General features: G+C 37.0%; 1 protein-coding gene across 17 annotated transcripts in view; it reads left to right on the top strand.

Annotated features, from left to right (window-relative positions):
- LOC104590482 (hyperosmolality-gated Ca2+ permeable channel 2.1-like) overlaps positions 1-15155 on the top strand; it is a 94693-nt gene that overhangs the window by 15035 nt on the left and 64503 nt on the right. For all 17 annotated transcript variants that reach the window (XM_088895352.1, XM_088895353.1, XM_088895354.1 and 14 more), the window contains 3 exons: positions 1371-1434; positions 1546-1755; positions 5612-5806. In XM_088895352.1, coding sequence (XP_088751478.1) covers positions 1371-1434; positions 1546-1755; positions 5612-5806 — 469 coding nt within the window. The remainder of the gene's footprint in view (positions 1-1370; positions 1435-1545; positions 1756-5611; positions 5807-15155) is intronic.

Below are 15155 nucleotides of genomic sequence, written 5' to 3' on the forward strand. Positions count from 1 at the left end.
TTTAACATGACTGGTTATGTATTCATATGTTGAGTTAGAGTGCTTTTATTTGCTGAATGGCCAATTTGGTCTGTTTTGGTTTTAGCATAGAAAATCATGATAATACACTGCACCGTTTAATAATGCAAAAAACTACTTCACGTGGGTTTTAAATTTAACATGACTGGTTATGTATTCATATGTTGAGTTGGAGTGCTTTTATTTGCTGAATGGCCAATTTGGTCTGTTTTGGTTTTAGCATAGAAAATCATGATAATAATTTGAAGAAATGATTCTTTGTTGGCTGAAAGGAAAATATTCAAAAACTTGGGAGGCTTTCACAGTTGCTGCCCACAAATGCTACTGGGTGCATATCTGCACTTAAAAAACTTCTTGTATATTGAGAGAGATAACTTGTCATAAAATAGGCAGCGATGGTATTTTGAGGAATACCATTTTATTTGGTTGATTGAATTCGGATTTGTTTTGTAGGAGTGCTAGTTTGTAGTACAGTTTGCTAACAAACTGTTTATGATGGGGAAAGAAACGAAAGGCATGCATTTTTTTTTTTTTTTTTCATTCTGAAGCAATTGTTATACGTTACAGAGGTATTGATTATAAATCCTAGGTTTTGTGATGTTTTCTTTTTTTTTTTTCATAATTTTCTGTCTTTAGAAGAATATACACAAATAGTTTGTTAAGAAGAAACTGAAATGTGGAACCCAACATGGATTATAAAATTGTTATTATAGCTATATAGTTAAACTGTCACCTAGGAAGGCATTTAGGCATGCAATCAAGCAGTAAATAATAGTGTCTCCTTTCATTTCATTGCTTATTTTTTTTATTAGAATTTTTTACCTATTAAGAACAAGCATATGCATAGATAAAAATGAGAATATATTAATCCATGTGTCTCTTTGTATCTTGAGCTGAAATGTTTATTGAAAAGTCTTATGATTTTTTTCCCTCAAAATCAGGTCGTACCAGAGGCAATGAGCTTATATTGCTTACTGTCACTACTGAATTAAGTTTTCCATGAACAAGTCTTATAGGTTGCTTACGTGTGTTTTTTTTTTTTGATCAATAACCGAGCTTCATTAAAATTTAGAAACAGATAAAGAAAGCAATGTAAAGGTTGCTTACATGTTTTCAATTAATAATGATTGAGTAAAGGTTGCTTATATTTACAAATATTGCAATGTAAATATATATGGATTTGTACCTGCTTTAATTACTGTCTGGAACTTCCAATCCTATAACCTTCAGCTTTTTCATTGATATGTTGCATACTTGCATTTGAATGTCGTGATAATATTTTCAGTCATTGCTTCTACAAATTTATTAGCATATCTGATTTTATTTTCTTTCCTTTGATGTTCATTTTGCAGGCTTTGGGTCCATTGTCTTGCATTATATATAATAACTTGTTCAGCTTGCGTTCTTCTTTACTTTGTAAGGATGCAATTTCTGTAATTGATATATGCGTTATATTTCATTTAATTTTGCATATATTCATAAAAAAAATTATTTGAAAGGTTTGTTTGTTTGTTTTTATGTCTATAGGAATACAATAAGATTGCTAAAATGAGGCTAGCACACATTACTGGATCTCCTGCTAATCCAAGTCACTTTTCAATTGTTGTTCGTTCCATCCCATGGTCTTCAGAGGAATCATACAGTGATTCAGTACGAAGATTCTTCACAAATTACCATGCTTCAAGCTACTTAACACACCAAATGGTTTACCGGTCTGGAACCATTAAGAAATTGATGGTGAGTAGTTGTCATAAACTTTTCTTCATTTTTGTTTTGTATTTTGTGTGAGTTTTGGATTATGTATTGCATAGTTGTCAGGGCATATATGCAATTCTAGGTGATAGTGGAGTGCTCAGTTGCCTAGTGACCTAGGCAATTGAATTTTATAAAATAAAAAACTAAAATCTAGGTCAGTTCCCTAGTTTATATGCCAATTGGCATGCATATATGAAAAAAATAGCAATAATATTTAGTAATAACACTAACTTTCCTCTCAAAACATGGAGAATTATCATATCTGAAGACTATCATTTTAAATATATTAATTTCAATTTAAAATTTTTGAAAATGACACTTTGAAATAGAAAGTATTTATTAGAGAAATTTCATGCAAAGTTAGCAACTAAAGAAGGATATAAGTTTGTAGTTGTACTTCTAAAAATTAAAGATTGAGAGTTACAAAAAGGGAGCAACAAAAAACAAGGGGAGAACCCCTATTCCATTTAATTTAAGAGAGGGAAAGGGAGTAGTTGATTAAAAAAGAAGAAACTTCTTTTATTGTTATCTTCTTTCTTTGATTCTCTTCTCAAAAACCTTGGATCTTTTTAGTTTCAATTGTAAAACCTTAAAAAAACGTAAGTCATATAATGTATCAACAACATACTAGTAAGATGAAGCCATCATAATAATATTATAGTAAGGTTCTTACATTGTGACTCAGATGCAAAAAAAATGGCCCAACCTGCACTCCTTCCCTTTTACCTTCCTAGTGTTCCGATCCTGAATCAAACATCCATCATAAGAAAAGGTGAGAATGTTACCTTCATCAACTAATTAGCCAACAAAAATCAGATTTGTAGTGAGATTATGAACAGGAAACATTTTGGTAAGAGGGAACGATGCAGTGGGTGAATATGTTTGTGATGGGTTTTATAAGGTTACTTGGTTGGTTAGGGTAGGCTCCTGTCGTATGGTTGGTAGCTCTATAGTCAATGATCCAAATGTGAGAGGGAGAAGAACAATAACTGGAGAACTCACCACATAAGCCAATAGCAGAAAAGGTAGAAGAAATAGTAGATGCTACTAGTTGTCGAATGTTTTCATCCACCATAGATGCCATCTTTAACAAAAGAATAACCACTAGTAGAAGATTTCTTACTACAATGTGCTACAGCAGCAGTGCCAATCCCATAAGTTGATCCATCAGGTTTCAAATGAATAATATCAGCTCTATCAGAGGCCATTTTAGAAAAAGAAACAACACTCTAGACACAAGAATATCAAAGAAAGACAAATTCAGCAACAGTCCACTCTAATCCAGGGGGATAGAGAAGTATTCCAGCAGTAGAGGAAGTCAAGAGACTCTAAAAAATACCACAAACAACTTCAGCAATCAAGAACTTGAAATTGACAGTCCAGAAAAGGCAAGTTTTAGGATTATCGAATCTAAAAACTCTCAAATATCAATCTGAAATCTGAAACAATTAAATGAGAAACAAGAAAACCCTAGGGTCACACCAGATCTAGGGCTATAGGTTGATCGAATCAGTCAATTGAGAGGAAACTGTGATTTACCAACATGTCAGGCATCTTTTCCAAGAACAAATAGGTACCTTCTGTTGACGGAAACAGCCCTCAGAAAAACTTCAAACCAGAAACTGAGTGTAGTGTAGGGTTAAAAAAACACTAGATAGAACCCTTCAATCTGGAGAGAAAAGCCTAGATCACTGGATGTTGTAGAAGGCCTGAAGTCCAAAGGAGTTGCAGTCTAGAAAAGGAAACTGTACATTATTGCTGCCACAAGAAGAAGATAAGAACTCCTTCAGAAACTTCACCAAATCAGATGCTGTTTGTAAGGTGAATACATAAGGTCTAAGCGACACTAGATCTGAAGTTTGGCCTCAAACCAAGGTCTCCCAAGCAGTGATTTAAAAGGCACACCTCACGCGCACCTAGTTGCACAGACAAGGTGCATTTAAGATTAGGTGCCTCGCCCAAGTCCTAGGTGCAGCACTTTTGCTCACTCATGGAAGCTCCAACAACCCCCTATTTGCTAATGTTGTTCATTCATTCATTTTAATAAAATATCTTCTTGAAAGGCAATTAAAATTATAAAATGAGAATTAAGAATTTAAGACCCTAACATGGACTTGTTTGGGCTTGCCTTGAGGGGTGTGGCACAAAGGCAACTCGTTGAATCAGGAATGTAACATGTTTTACATCACATTAGCTACTTGAAGTAATGCAATTGAGGAAAAAGAAGATTGTGGTCTTTACATGCTTGGAAATGTTTTATATGTTTGATTTTATTTTTAAATTTTTATTTGAATATGCTTTACATGTTATATTTATGTATTATAATTTTTTTGATAAATTTAATGTATTTTAATTTTAGATAATAGGTTTTATAAACCATTAATTTTAAAATTTAAGTTTATATTTCTTATTAATATTATGTTTAATATTTTTTATTTGATGCATTGTTTTGAATTTTCTGACATTTTTTTTTTATTTTTAGCAATTTTTTATATTTTTGCGCCTTGCTTCGAAAAGGCACGTGCCTTGCGCCCTTTTTGCTTCTTGCGCTTTTAAAACATTGCTCCCAAGAGAGATCTAATAAAATCTTTCCTGCTGGTTGCCATAGTAGACTGAACAGCAATTAGGGTTGATTAAAACTGCCCTAATATTTTTCAAAGAATAGAGGACAGTAAATCCTAATAGGACGGTAGGATTACTGCTTCCAGTGAGGATCGAGAGAATAGAAAACAGATCAGAGAGCAACCTGTTATGATACCATGTCAACACTCTTGGCCAAATAGAGAAGTGAACAAGAATAATCTTAAATGGTCGACCCCCACCTCAAAGAGTCTTTATATATTAAATGATATGCACAATTACACGAATGCCATATAGGACTAAAACAGAAAAAACAACAAAGAATACAAGTAATGTAACATACAACAGGGACTATACTAATAGGATACATCAAGTCACAGAATCTCCACAAAAATCACTTCACAGCCTTAGTTTCATCAGGAAATTAATCGCAACACAGATTCATAAGAGATCTTCACTTCACAGTACTGAGCAGCCTCAATTATCACCTTTCCTCTTGGTTTCGATCCATTAGAGGGTCACAAACAATCACTTATCACCTGTCACAGCACTTGTGATGGTTGGAACCATCACTATTCACCCAGGACCTCTGCTGAGCCTAGTTCGATCCCCTGTAGCAAGCTATGGCAGTCTTCTATAAGGAACCCTAACCAGATCGTTGGCAAGAATTAGCTGTAATCTGATCTTCCTTTTGTTACCTGCTCTGATACCATGTGAAAAAGTGGTACAGAAGAGCTACAATGGAATTTGAACCAGAAAAGAAAGAAAGGAGAGAAGAGAGGAGAAGAGAGAATGGAGAAAACTGCAGATCTGTTTTATAGAAAGATTAGACTTCATAATCCTCTCTAAGCAGTCGGTCCACCTTTATATTAATAATAAAAGATAGTGAATTACATATATGCCTCTATTTATGATAAATAGTGGACAGGAGTGTCCAAAACATAAATTAAAAAGACCTCTCTATCCTGCTGCTCAATACACCCAGAGATACTATTTTTAAAAAAACAATTTTTTAATGTGGATAATGGATAAACAATGACTCTACCATTAAATTTTCAGTTTCATGATGTACTAACTAGTAAAAGTTCTTTTTTAAGATACATTTCTGGGACAAAGAACAGAATGGTGGAAAAAGATTCATGTAGCCATACATCTGCATGTATAAGCTAGCCCTTCTTGTCTTTCATGTGCATGTATAAGCTCATTTTTCTGTCAATCTAACATGCCAGTGATGATGTCTGACATTTTCTATTTTCAGAATGATACAGAAAAGACATATAGTGTTCTTTCACACCGTAGTTCAGGGTCTTTGGACCAGAATTGTCGCCCAAGTATACTAAGACGTATCACCTGTGGAGGAGCAACAAATTTTTCCCACTTACTACCAAATCAACTCATGCATGTTTTGGAGAAATTTATCCTTAGCTGTGTTGATTTTTGTATAAGAAAAAAGGTGACGACTTCACATGCCATTTGAGTGTTCTAGTACTATTATATTATTCATTTATTCATTATTTATACATTTCTAAGATACAAGTGCTTGGCTGGTGATTATCAAAGCTTTCCTTTATCTTCAACTTAAAGTGCTTTCTCTTGTGGGCTTGTATTCTGAACAGATTTCTATTACCTAGGTCATAGAACGTATGTTTTTCTTTAGCATACTAGAAACTAGGTTAACTTTTCTTAGCTGCCTCTATGAGGACCCATTCTCTCCCTCGTGTGTACATGTGTCAAAGTTGGTACAGAAGAATTAAAAATGTTGTGCTTGAAGTGGAGTCCAAAGTCTAATATTTTTATATATTTGAAGTTTGAAAATTTTGAATTTTGAAAACTATTAACTTGACATCCATTATCATTTACAAAATAATGTTACATATCAACCATGGCATAGACCTTAAGTGGAACTTTTCTTTTTGACATGTTTGGTGGCATTTTTCTCCAATAAGCATTTAAATAATCATTTATATTCTTCGGGTTATACTTTCATAAAAAAGGTATTCTGATCCCCTGCAAATGCTTCATGATTTAAAGCCTGTTTTCTTGTCTTAAAACCTCCACCTCTGCATTTCCTCTCCGGGTTCTCCCACCTTTGCTCTCTACTTCTCTGTTCCATCGAAATCAAAATCTCGAACCTATTCTCTGTAATTGAATTATCAAACTGTAGCAAACTTGGGACTTTATTCTTTCCATGGAAGGAGAGAGAGGGAGGCTGACTGGCCCACTGGCCACCGCGAATTCTGAGATTATTATTATTTTTTCATCGGATTGGTATGAGCTGTAATTCTGTGTTGTAACTGTAATTCGGAAATGGTGAGATCGGGAATGAAAATTTTCTCTCCGGCTTCCTATCATCTTACTAACTTGAATTGGTTTCTTCATGAGAGCAAGAGCAAGGGATACCCATGAAGAGAACAAGAGGTTTGAGGATGCTCTTGCGGTATATGATAAGGACACTCCTGATCGATGGATGAAGGTAGCGGCAATGATTCTGGGCAAGACCGTGGTGGACGTCATGAGGCAATACAATGAATTTCTGGTCGTCGTTGGCCATAGAAAAGCTGGCCAGATCCCAATTCCAGGGTATGACACCCCTTCTTTCACATTAGACTTGAGAAACAATCATGGGCTTGACGGGTTTAAGCAATTGTATAGTTCTGGCAGCAGGAGAGCTACCTTGGGTCGGCCCTCTGTATAGGAGGGATTTGGGCATCAGAGAGATTAGAGAGATCTGTGTTATTACAGTGGAAGAGACCTGGGCATCAGAAAGTTTCCAACCATGGAACGAGTGAGAGGAGAATGTGACCCCAGATCAGTGGAGAAGAAATCATGTGTTTTTACAGTCCAAGGGTTCCATTATTGGTTGCAGAGAGCAATGGAGAAGAAAATCCTCGATGAAGAAGAAGCCCTCTGTTAATTAATAATTTTTTTTTAAATAGAAATAAATACAGAAAACTATGAAAAGTAAAAAATTATAGAATATTTGGGGGCACATTTCTAATATTTTATATTAATTGTATTAAATAAATTAAATGTGATAACCAAGAAATGTTTTTATTGATGATGAAAATGAAATACAACACTTAAAACTGACTCAACTGAAATTGTATTCTTGTTTGATGACGGGCCAAAAGTTCAACCTTTTGGTTGAAATGTGATAACCCTTGATGTCATAATTAAATTATAAAAAAAGAAAAAATACTAAATAATGAAAAAATGCAGAAATTTTGTAGAAAACATTTGTGTACATCTATAACATTTTATATTTAATCATATTAAAGTAAAACAAGTGTGATAAGCAAGAATTGTTTTTTATTGATGATGGAAATAAAATAGTGTTCTCCTGCTGTTCACATCTTGTAAAATGACATGATGCTTATGGTGATGAGAATAAACATGATGAGGAGTTAACTCTGATGATGGAGATAACACTAGTATAGTCATAAGAAGCTAGGCAACCTGTCATCAAGAATAGTGTTCTCCCCTTAGGAAAGGTCGGAAAGAAAGGTCAACTCTCAAAGAATGATACATCCATAATTTACTAAGAAACAAAAAGAATGATACATCCATAAAAATGGAGTGCCTTTGTTGCTGATGAAAAATATGAAGTACCTTTGTGACATAGGATCGAAATACTTATACCCCTTCCAAGAGGATGGATAGCCAGGGAAGGCAAAGGGAAGGACTTGTGGTCTAACTTTCCACATGGGGGAGAAAAGTTATGAATAAAACAACGATAACCAAAAAATATGGAGAGTAGAAAGAAAACGATACTTAGAATCCATTTGTTCTGTCCAATTCAAGGTCTGGATTGGAGTGGGACCTAGGTTTTAAAAGAGGCTTCAGTGGGTGTGAAATAAGTAATATTTTGTTCTTGCTCCAAAGTCTTGAGAGGGTGGTCTTGGACCCATTAAAAAGGGATAGTCGAATCTGGACTCTTTCATCTAGAGATTCTTTGACTTCTGCATCTTTCTTTAGTTCTTTAGACCCCGTTTGACATTGTTTTTGGTTCTGTTCTTGAGGAAGTTCCTGTTCCAGAACAAGAATTCTGTTTCTTTTTCCTGAGTTCTTACCTGAGTTCTTGGACTATTCTTGTTGGTAGGTTGTTGTCGGAAAAACAAGTGAATCTACAGATTGTTGCTGGTAGAAGAAACCGGTGATGGATGAGTGCGACCTGAATCAACATGTGAAAAACTAGTCAGGGGTTGTCACTGGAGAACATAAAACATGAAAAAGGGAAAACTGTGAGTCATGGTGATGGGGAGAAGAGGACCGTTTGAAGAAATTAGGGCTTTAGAAAGCTAAATTTGTTGTTCTGTCTGAGTTTTTGTAAACACCCTTGTTGACATGTGAAGTCCAAGCCACACATGTTCATAAATTCGAAATAATGTGTTGCTGTGTTGGGAACACCGCCTTTCTCTTGTTCCTGAGAAATGACAAATTTTTCTTGGGGCTCTATTCCAGGACAACGTTTTTCTTGTACTTTTTTTGAATACTAAATGTTTTCTCCTGCGAGAACATCGGAAACACGAGAAACGTTTCTGCGGATGGATCCCAAACAAGACCTTAATACAGCAGGGTGATAGTCTTGGATTTTCCTTTTGTGTTAAAGAGGTTTGGAGTACGCCTATTCCACCTTGGTAGAGGATATTGCTGGGAAGTCCTTATCACCCTATTGGTGTTGTTGTCAGCCTGTTAGTAGAGTAGCAGTGCTGTTAGGGTGTTCTTTTCATAAGGCCTTTTGTGTTCTTTTAGTAGTATGAGCTGCCAGGGTCAATTCTGTAATTACAGCTCTTTTTTTTATCAGCAAAGTGTAAATAGAGATTGGGGTACCACGAGCCCAGGTTTTTGGCAACCAAAAGACTTTCTCCCTTTCTTCTCTCCTCTTTCTCTTCACCTTTTCTTTCACTGTTTGATCAGTTTTTTGAATGAAAATATGGTATCAGAACTGATCGTGGGGCACTAAGAGCATTCATCAGATCTGCAGTTTTCTTCCAGAACTTTATTTCTTTTGGACTGTGGAGTAGAGAACCCTTGGCGTCTGATGGGTTTTTTCTCTTTTCTTTTGTATTCTCCCTTGGTCATAACACCAAGGAGAACAGGTGTAACAACCCGATGCTGTAGAGGTGACAGAGTTGATATGGTTTCTGCGTATCTGTGTGCACAAGGAGTTGTGTAACCCCTGCTGTAGGTGTATCCAGATTATTTTTCATTTCAGCATGGTGTTAGGTGGATTGTATGTGGGTGAGTCATTGTGAAACCTAAAACCCTAGTGTCGTGGAGCTGTAATTGGTAAGTATCAGCAGTCGAAATTGTTTTCTGGACTGAAACCCTAGTGTTGTGGGGCTGTAATTTGTAAGTTTCAGCAGTTCGAATTGTTTTCTGGATAGTTAAATCAGTGTTGCTACTTTTTTTAAGGTCGTGGGTGTTGAGAGGGTGGTATCATTTTGACTTCCAAGGATTCTACTTCTTCTTGGGTCACCACATCAGGGGAACAGCCAGTGTAGGGACTGATAACATGCTGTTTCCTATGCCAACTACTCCCTTCAATGGCCTGAATTATCTGGAGTGGTCAAAGGGGGTGAAACTCTATGTAATTGCAAGAAGGAAAGCTGGGTATATTAATGGGAAGATAAAAGAGCCTAAGAATGGGACCGCTGAACATGATAGGTGGGACCGGGAAAATAGTATGGTGATGTCTTGGCTCCTTGTAGCTATGGAATCTGATGTTAGTAAGAACTTTATATGGGCTGAAACTGCCGGTGAAATTTGGGAACAAGCTGTGACAACATATTCTGAGCAAAGACATTATGCAAAGATCTATCAATTACAGGTTTAATCCACAACTTCTAAACAGGGTGATTGGAGTTTGTTAACATACTATTCAGCTCTCACTTTAGTATGGAAGGAGTTAGATTATTTTCCGAGTATAGAGTGGAAACATGATGATGATGCCAAAGCTTATAAGAAGCTAGTCTCCTAGCAGCGAGCCTTTGCCTTCTTGTTGGGGCTAAATCCTATGTATGAGCCCCTAAGGGTTTAGATTTTAGGAAGTAGTACATTACCTTCAATTCAAGAGGTGTATGCCTTAATCCAGTCTGAAGAAAGTAGAAGTGCGATGGTTACAACTGAGGGGGAGAAGCAAATAGCATTGGCTGCAAGGGGTAATGTGACAAAGAAGAGTGAATTTAAGAAGAATGATGACAAGGACAAAGTTGTGGTGTACCCACTGTCAACACTCTAGACATACGCGTGAGACTTGTTAAAATCTCGTAGGAAAGCTGAAGTGAGCAGAAAAAACCAACAGAAGGGCCAAAAGAAGTATAGTACAACTAAAGTGACAACTCAAGATACTTAGTGCGGTGATGTTTGTATTGGTACTACCCATAATCATCATACTAGTTTTGACCCCAAGGAAGATATCATCAATTCTGTTCGTGATCACCTAGAGTCTTATGGTAAGGCTTTACGTCAGATCGAGAACACTACTACTCGTACTCCCTCTTCTTCATTTGTGTCTACATTAGGTAATGTTGCCTTTGCCTTCCTTGTTTCTACTACCATTGATTCCATCTAGATCATCAACTTAGGGGCCTCCAACCACATGACTGGTAATTCAAATCTTTTCCAATCTTACAACCATTTGTCTGAGAGAGATAAGGGGAGGCTTGTAGGTGGATCTTTCTCCTCTATTGCAGGCCAAGGATCAATATCTCTTCTCCATGGCCTTAACCTTAATAAGGTATTGCATGTACCGAAACTTCCTATCAATTTACTTTCCACTAGTAGTATCACAAACTACTTAAATTGTAGTGTAACCTTCTTTCCTGATTCTTTTGATTTTCAAGATCTAACTTCTAGGAGGGCGATTGGTAGAGGAAGCTTAGTAGATGGTTTCTACACTCTTAACAAGGCTGATGTTTGGGGACCTATCACTATTACTTCAGAGGGCAGTTATAGGTACTTTATCACTGTGATGACTTCTCCCTCATTACATGGGTATTTCCCATGCATACTAGAGATGAAGTTCCAAGAATTATAAGGGACTTCCAAAAGATGGTGTTTATGCAATTTCATGTTGAGATTCAAATATCTCAATAAGGTAATGCAAAAGACTATTTCCATGGTGATCTAAATTAATTTTTTGCTTCCCATGGATCACTTCATTGGAGTTGATGTACAAGAACACTGCAACAAAATGGTGTTGCAGAAAGAAAGAACCAACACTTTGTTGAAGTAACATGAGGGATGATGTTACATATGAATGTGCCTAAACGTTTTTGGATGGATGCCTTGCTACCGCATATGTCATCAATCGTATGCCCTCTAGAGTATTGAACTATAAGGCCTCTCATCATTCGTTGTTCCCTTAGTCCCCTTTATTTTCCATTCCTATGAGTGTTTGGTTGTCGTGCCTTTGTTCATGATTTGTCCTCTTCTTGTTGTAAGTTGGACACTCGGCCTATTCCATTTATCTTCCTTGGGTACCCCTCTTCTCAAAAGGGATATTGGTGACTTGATCCCATTAGTCGTAAGTACTTTGTCTCTGTGGATGTTTCCTTTATTGAGTCTAAACCATTCTACTTTGTTTCTCCTCAGGGGAGAGTAGAGGAGAATATCATTTGTCATGTCTGTCTTCCTTTAATTTCGGAACCTACTCCTCTCTGTGTTTTCCTGCATAAGCGCCATAGAAATCAGCAATGTTCTCAAGATGTGAACCCACCGGATACCGAGCGATCGATATTGCTAGACTGTAGGAAGGTAAGTCCAATTGAGTCAAGTACCCTTGTTCCGATTGTTTCCTTTATTCCCATTTTAGTTGTGGATGATCTTGATATTTCCATTGCCTAAAGAAAAGGGGTCAGGTCATGCATTACCAAACACCCTATTACCCATTATGTGTCCTATGACCATATTTCTCCCTCTTACCGTGTCTTCTTGTCTACCATGGATAGTATTCCTATACCTAAAAGTGTGGTAAAGGCTTTGACTTACCCTGAACAGACAGACAGATGCTATGAAAGAGGAAATTAATGCTCTCCATAAGAATTATACTTGGGAGTTGGTGGATCTTCCAAAAGGGAAAGGCCTAGTGGGGTGTAAATGGGTGTTCACAGTAAAACACAAGGCAGAGGGAATGGTAGAAAGGTATAAAGCAAGGCGGGTAGAAAAGGGGTACACTTACGTCTATGGTGTTGATTATGATGAGACATTTGCTCTAGTAGAAAAGATGAATTCAATTTGGGTTCTTCTATCATTAGCTGCAAATCTTGATTGGGAGTTTTACCAACTTGATATATAGAATCCCTTCATAAATGGTGATTTGGAAGAGGAAGTGTATATGGTTCAGCCACCGGGTTTCTATGCTAAAGGAAGCGAAAGTAAGGTATGCAAGTTGAGAAAGTCTCTCTATGGATTAAAACAATTTCCCCAAGCATGGTTCAATAGGTTTCATATAGTAATTCAGCAAGTAGGGTTCAAACAATACAATGCTAGTCTGATCTTACCCTCTTTGTTAAGAGATGTTCAGGGCAGGTCACAGTGTTGATAGTATATGTGGATGGTATCATCATTACATGAACTATGGCTTTGAGATACAAAAGTTGAAGGAGTTCTTAACCTCCCAATTTGAAGTGAATGATTTGGGACCCCTAAGGTATTTTATTGAGATTGAGGTTGCCCGCTTACAAAAGGGTAGCTTTATTTCTCAAAATTCGGGTTGCTCTCCCTACCATTATTTCTCCATATCAGGGTGCTTTGGTAAGTGGAAGGCCAATCACTGACTAAATCCTAATCGCTAATGAATATATGGAGGATGTAAACTGGATATGGATAAATCTTATGATATGGTGGATTGGTCTTTCTTGCTGGAAGTGTTGAGGGGTTTTGGCATTGGGGAGAGATGGTACAAGTGGATCAAAGGGTGTGTCAAGATTTTTCATTACTCCTTAGTCAATGGGACAATGGTTTTTCACCAAAAAAAAAAAGAACAATGGTGGATTTTTTTTCCAGCCTTAAGAGGAAGTAGGCAAGTAGGCCCTCTTTCTCTTTTTCTATTTACTCTAATTGTTGAGGTCCTTGGAAAACTAATTTATAGGGTAGAATCACAAGATTTGGTGAGGGGTTGGAAGGTTGGTCATGTCGATTTTCCAATTGCACACTTGCAATTTGTAGATGATACATTATTATTTTGTGGAGGAAATGGGAACTTGGTAAGGAATCCCAAGCTTACAGCACAACATTTTGAGCTAATCTCCAACCTTAAAGTAACTCTGTCTCTACTAGAGCAGAACTGATAGGAAATGAAAATGGTAGGGGCATTAGTCATATGGTCAGATTGCTCTTGAGTTTCTAATCCAGGGAGGTCCCTCCTTACCTGAAGTGGATGCAAGATTTGCAGTTGTATTTAAATTACCTGTATGTGCAAAGGAAGTGGTGTAGTTGGCTCTTGCATTCTGCTGTCCATCTGGAAGTCTAGAGCTAGGTGAATCCTTCTTACTCATAAGCTGTCCAGACCTCTCCAATTCTGTTCTCAGTGCTACTACTGCAATTGATTCCCAATCAGTTTGGGAGAGAGGGGATGAAGAGTCTCCTGTAGTGGCTACATTTGCATTTCCCTTCTTGTTTCTTATCCAAGCAGGCATAAGATTTGTATGAAGCTTTCAACAAGTGTCTTTGGTATGCTTAGGCTTCTTGCAATAATCACACACCAAGTCCTTATCTTCCCTTCTAGTCTCACTATACCCCCTGTCTTCATTCGACTTAGGTTTTGTTGTACCAACCATAGTTGACTGATTAATCCCAGGCTGTCTCAGCATTACATTTCTCCTACTCTCCTCTCCAGAGACAAAAGCATAGGCCTGAGAGAGTGTCACACCCTCCCTAGAAAGAATATGCTACGTAGCAATGTCAAATTCAGGTTCAACCCTGCCAAGAACTCAAAAACCCTATTCCTTTCTACCAGTCTGTGATAAGTTGCTGCATCATTTACACTTTCCCATACCACAGTTTTTAAGTGATCTATTTCCTACCATAGGGTTTTCAGCATGGAGAAATACACAACAAGAGGTTTTTCTCCCTATTTCATACTTATCACCTGATTTCTTAACTGATAGGCTTTGGCTTCATTTTGCTTATGAGAGTAGGTTTCAGTCATTCCATCCCAAATCTCCTTAGCAGTATTAGCCCATAGGAAATTTTTTGCAATTTGAGGTAACATAGAATTACATAGCCAGGACATTACCATATAATTCTTTTGCACCTATCGGGAAGAGTCTGTATTAGGTTTCTTCTCCTCCCCAGTGAGATACCCTAATTTTCCACGGGCACCAATAGCCATCTTAGCTGATTGTGCCTACTCCAAATAATTTGTACCATCAAGTTTTACTGTAGTAATGATCCCAGATCCAAAAATATCACTACTACCTCCAACACCCAGTCCCATAGTACCGATATATTTCATCTCGGTATTCCAACTCTCCATCTTACTTCAAACAGTTCAACAGTAAGAAAAAAATAGATTGGAGACCTTCAAAAAATAATTTAATATCACACACACATGAACCAACCCTTCCGAAAGAAGAAAACCCTAGCTGGAGGGAAATCTCTCTCCTCCCCACGCCTCTCAACAGAGAGAAAAGTGAATTGACTATTCCGGGAGGCCTAGAAAATTCTAGAAACCAAACCGCTCTCTTTAGAAAATCAAAAGAAAACTAACAATACCTAGGCGCCCAAGACTAGATAAAAAACGAAGAGTCCAACTTTTCTGGGACTCTTCCCCATACTCTAGTTCTTTCTGATTTTGA

The sequence above is a fragment of the Nelumbo nucifera genome, chromosome 1 (assembly GCF_055504915.1).
Source record: "Nelumbo nucifera cultivar China Antique chromosome 1, China Antique-T2T, whole genome shotgun sequence".
Lineage (NCBI taxonomy): Eukaryota > Viridiplantae > Streptophyta > Magnoliopsida > Proteales > Nelumbonaceae > Nelumbo > Nelumbo nucifera.